Here is a 4,745-nt window from a genome sequence, read left to right on the forward strand (position 1 = left end):
GGCTGGGGGGGGACGGGCGCGTGCGACCGGGGCGCGGCACCTCACAGACACTCGTGCAGCACGCGCGTGTGCGTGCAGTTGCGGCAGCTGACGTGGCAGCACCAGTGGAAGGTGCAGTTGCAGCGCTCGGTGACGCGCTGCGTGCGCGTGCGGTGGCCCCGGCCGCAGCACAGCAGCTCGCAGCCGTCCAGCGCGGGCGACGAGCTGTTGCAGGCGCGCCCGGCCGTGCCCGCGGTGCCCAGGCGCCCGCTCGACGTGCAGAAGTTGGGCGACTTCTCGAAGTACACCAGGTCGTGCGGCGACGGCGGCTTGTGCGCGGGGTCCTCGGGCTCCAGGCGCAGCAGCTCGGCCCGCGACGCGCGGTTGCTGCCCCCGGTTGCCGTAGAGGACGCGGGAGGCGCCGTCGAAGCGGTCCCGCAGCACGTCGCCCACGGCGCGCAGCGTGGGCAGCCGCATCCAGCACGTGCGCACCGTGCACGAGCCGGACATGCCGTGGCACTTGCACTCCTGGCGCATCTCGGAGAACACCGTCTGCGGGGGGGAGGGGAGGAGGCGGGGAGCGTCAGGTGCGGCTGAGCTCCGAGGGGGCGGCCGCGGTGGGCGCCGAGGTGCGCACCCCGGAGGGCCAGGCTCCAGGCGCCGCGGGTCCGGGGTGCACGGGGGGGGGGGGCGCTGCAGCCTCGGCCGTTAACCCCTTCCGTCCCGTCACCGGCTGGAGGGGGGGGCTTGCCCTCAGCCAGCACCTCTCTCTGTCCCCCCTCCGGACCCCCCATCCCTCAGGTGGCCCCTGCCCCGCGCCCCCGTCCCCCCCGGGCCGTCCCCCCCGCCCCCGCCGCCGCCTACCGTGCGCCCGGCCTCGTTGTTGTGCAGGTTCATGAGGAAGCGCAGGTCCCGCCCCTTCTCCCCGGAGTCCACGAACTCGCGGCCGAAGAGGCGGCCGAAGTCGATGTTGTCGCTGCAGCCCCCCCAGTGCCAGTCGGGGCCGCCGGGGCCGCGCCGCCGGTAGTCGCAGGTGCAGGACTCGATGGAGCCCTCGGAGCAGGAGCGCGCCACCGAGTGCGTGACGCCGGCCGAGGTGATGGCGAAGATGAAGGCGGTTTCCCGGCAGCCTGTGCGGGACGCCGGGTCAGCGCCTCTCCGGAAGGCTCGGTGCCCCACAGCCCCGCGCCCCCGGGGACCCGACGGCCGAGGCTCTGCACAGCCGTCCCCAGCCCCGGGGGAAAGCGGGCGCGCGGGGGCGCGGGGGCGGGGGTCCGTGACCCCGCCGGGCCCTGCTGAGCCCGAGAGCGCGCGGGGCGGCTCCGGGAGGGCACCTGGGCCGCGCCGGTGGGGGCGGCGCCGACCCGGCCGCTCGAGGCGCGCCCTCCCCGGGGAGCGGCTTCCCGGCTCCCTCGAGGCAGGCGCGGGTTGGGGAGAGCCGTGGCCCGCGCCCACCCCCCGGGGTCCCCCTCCGCGGGTCGGGGGCTCCGGGGAGGAGGCTCGCGCTCAGGGTGCGGGGCTGGGAGGAGCCCGGGGCCGAACCCGCGCCGTCTGGGCCGCCGCCCCTGCCCTCGCCCGCCCCTGCCCCCGGCGCTGACCCTGCGCCGCCCCTGGTCCCGGAAGCGCGCTTCCCCCGGGCACCCACCTCGGTTGACGATCTTGCCGAAGAGGTGGGGCCCCGGCGCGGTGGGGCAGTTCCAGCGGCGGTTGCGGAACTGCCACTTGCACTCTCGCACGGCGCTCTGCAGGCCCCCGCTCACGCTGTGCAGGATGCCCGGGTTCTGGCGGATCAGCCGCCGCTGCTTCCGGCTCAGCAGCTGCAGGCTGGGCTCCAGCACCAGCTGCAGGCTCTTGGAGTCCGTGAGCAGGTTCGTGGAGGAGGCTATGTTCACGATGCCCCTGGTGGGAAGGCGGGCGGGCTCTGAGACGGGCCTGCCGCACCTTCACCGCCCCCTCCCTGGCCTCGCCTGGGCCTGCCCGTGCGCCTAGAGGGAACAGCAGAGCATCAGTAACAGCTCCCCGGCCCTTAAGTCGGGTAGAAGTGAGCTCTGGTGAGCGGACAGAAAGGGCGCCTGAGCCCACGCGTGACTGCCTGGACTCCTCCATCCTCCGTCAGGTGGGCCGAGAGGAAAGCTCAGCCTGCAGCCTTGCCCACCTTGGAAGACTCGGGCGCCCCGCCCTTTCTCACCGCTCAGAGCTGCTTCTTTGGTTCAAGGCCTGAGGGTACCTGAGTACCCGCTACTGAGATGCTGGACCTGGTGCCCAGTGGCAAAGGGCTGCACTGTACGGGCTGGACTTCCGCCTGCGGGTGGTTCGCTCGGCTCGAGCAGATGGCTTGGTTCTAGGTGAGAACTAGAACGCGCCCTGAGCGTGCCGAAGTCACAGTGCGGGAGGGAGGCTGTGGGTCGGTGATCCCCCACGGCGTGGGAGCTGGGTAGGGCCGGGCCCTGGCTCTGCGCCCCGGGGCAAGTGGCGACCCCGGACTGGCTCACTTACCACCATCGGCCGCTGCTGTTGGCAGCCAGGGCTGCGGGCAGAGCGCTCAGTGCCAGCAGGAACGTAGCAGAAACGCAGCCAGGCAGCAGCGCGCAGAGCCCCATGGCCCGCCCGGCCTCGCCGCTTCGCTGCTGCAGATCTGGCGGCTCCGGCTGCTGCGCGCGACGGCGGGGCCGGCCGCGGCGGAGAGGGCAGGGGTGAGAGCGGCGGCGAGGGCCGTGCCGAGGGCTCTCAGACTCAGGCTGGCTCTAGGCACGCTGGAGGCGGGCCGCAGGCAGCATGGTCCTGCCGTCCTGGCTGGCGGCTGAGGCGGCCGCTGCGGGAGGCACCGCCTCTTATAGCTGCGGCTGCTGACTGCAGTGACAAGAGGCTGCCCCTCCGGCCCGCACTGGGGCACCGGGCGGGCGCACTGGTCAGCGCCACAGACAATGAGCAGCCAGCGGAGCTGGGACTCTGGCCGCTCTGAGCTGACGGGGCTAGCCGTCGGGGCTCACCCCCGCCCCCTGCCCGGTGGCCCCCGCCTCCAGGTCTGCACTGGCCGCCGACCCCTCCCCTTGGGGTGGCCTCCCACGCGCGCGCCGGCCTCACTCTTCTGCCCGTCAGGAGCCCGTCGGGGACCAGGATCCGCCAGGGGGCGCGGAGACGATGTGCTAGGGACAACCTGTTTGCAGCCTGGATTGCCACCCCCACGCGCGGTGGGGCTGTCCTGTAAATGTCAACCCTCCCCCCGCCGCACACACACACACACACACAAGCTGTGGTCCCTTCTCTTCCCTGTCCTGAATGGCCGGATGAAAGCTGTGGTTCTGGCCAGCAGCTCCGTGGAGACGCTTCCTTACCCAGGAACCCCGACGGCTGGACAGAGAAGGAAAAGAAGGAGACAAGAGCCTGGGTGGAGCTGTGGTTAGGGATTCCCGGGCGTGGGGTGCGGGGGTGGGCTGGTGGCGGAGAGGACCTCAGAGCGCGCAGCAGTTTGTGAATGTGCGCTAGGAGAGCGCCCGCGCCGGTGTGTCAGGAGGAGGTCGGGGAAACTGCGCGTTGTGTTCTGCGGATGCACGCTCCTGTGCACTGGTGGATCCAGAAACTTCCAAAGGAGGACGTTCTGAGCCTCTTCCAAACAATTGTGTCATTTGGCTCAGGACGGGGAGCTCATGAAGTCATTTTTGCTACAGTCACCGCTTAAAGCAGTGTATCAGAAAGGAGGTGGAAGCTGTGAGGGCCGACTGCAGAATGGAGAGGGTCTGGGAGTGTATCTGCCGGTGGGTGGATGAGTGGGGGGGGGGGATTAGCCATGTGCAGGCGTGTGTCATCCTGTCGCTCTGGGCACCTTGTGTTAGCCTATGGTATGTGTCAACCTGTGCATGTCATGAGTGGGGGCGGGTCTGGAAGCTGAGCCAGGCCTGTTTCTCTGGCAACGAGCTCAGAAAGGATGGGACTGAGTAGTGGGTAGCTCCGAGGACTAGGAACAAAGGGTGTTTGCTGGGAAGAAGGGACCTCCCTTCGGCAGGCTTGTTCTGTTTGGGTTGTTGCTGCTGCTTCTACCTAACATAGAATTTTAGTATGTAGAACTCACGGCGGCCACCTGACTGCTGGCATTACAGGCCTGTGCCACCATGCTGCCCAGCTCAGGATGAACAAGTCTGGGCATCTACAGAGATGGGTCAGTGGTTAAGAGCACTGGCTGCTCTTCCAGAGGCTCTGGCTCTGTTCTCAGCACCCACATGGTAGCTCACCGCCACCTGTAACTCCAGTTCCAGGGAATCGGGTGCTGTCTGACCCTCACTGGCACCAAGCATGAAGAGCTGCACATACATTCATGCAGGCAAAACTCTCACACATGCATAAAATAACTCCTTTTTAAAAGATTAAAAAAAAAATAACAAGCCAGGTGCAATGGCACACGCCTGTGATCCCAGCACTCAGGGAGGCAGAGACAGGTGGATCTCTGTGAGTTTGAGGCCAGCCTGGTCTATAAGGCGAGTCCAAGACAACCAGGGCTATACAGAGACACCCTGTCTCGAAAAACAAAAACCAAACATACAACGCAACCAAAACAAACAAACAAATTGTGCCTCCATTGTTTCCTGCTTTTCTTCGGAGTTTTCTCCGAGTTTCGGCGGTAGCCCCCAAGCCCTTCTGCCCCCTCCTCTTACCCCAGTGCCTGCAACTCTTCCTCTGTCCCGTCCTCTTCTCCCGAGACTCTTCGGGATCATGGCGGCCTTGGACTGCCGCACTGCCGTTCCCTGTGTGGAACACAGGGGGCGCTGGCG

At 67.8% G+C, this 4,745-nt stretch overlaps 1 protein-coding gene across 1 annotated transcript; it reads right to left on the reverse strand.

The window, feature by feature from the left end:
• Wnt1 (Wnt family member 1) lies at positions 1–3,057 on the reverse strand. The gene is given in 5 exon segments (XM_021634986.2): positions 1–371; positions 373–531; positions 844–1,109; positions 1,625–1,878; positions 2,476–3,057. Coding segments are annotated over 5 exon segments (1,113 nt in total). The 5' UTR covers positions 2,580–3,057; the 3' UTR covers positions 1–41.
• Positions 3,058–4,745: the final 1,688 nt, after the last annotated feature.

The sequence above is a fragment of the Meriones unguiculatus genome, chromosome 8 (assembly GCF_030254825.1).
Source record: "Meriones unguiculatus strain TT.TT164.6M chromosome 8, Bangor_MerUng_6.1, whole genome shotgun sequence".
Classification (NCBI taxonomy): Eukaryota; Metazoa; Chordata; class Mammalia; order Rodentia; family Muridae; genus Meriones; species Meriones unguiculatus.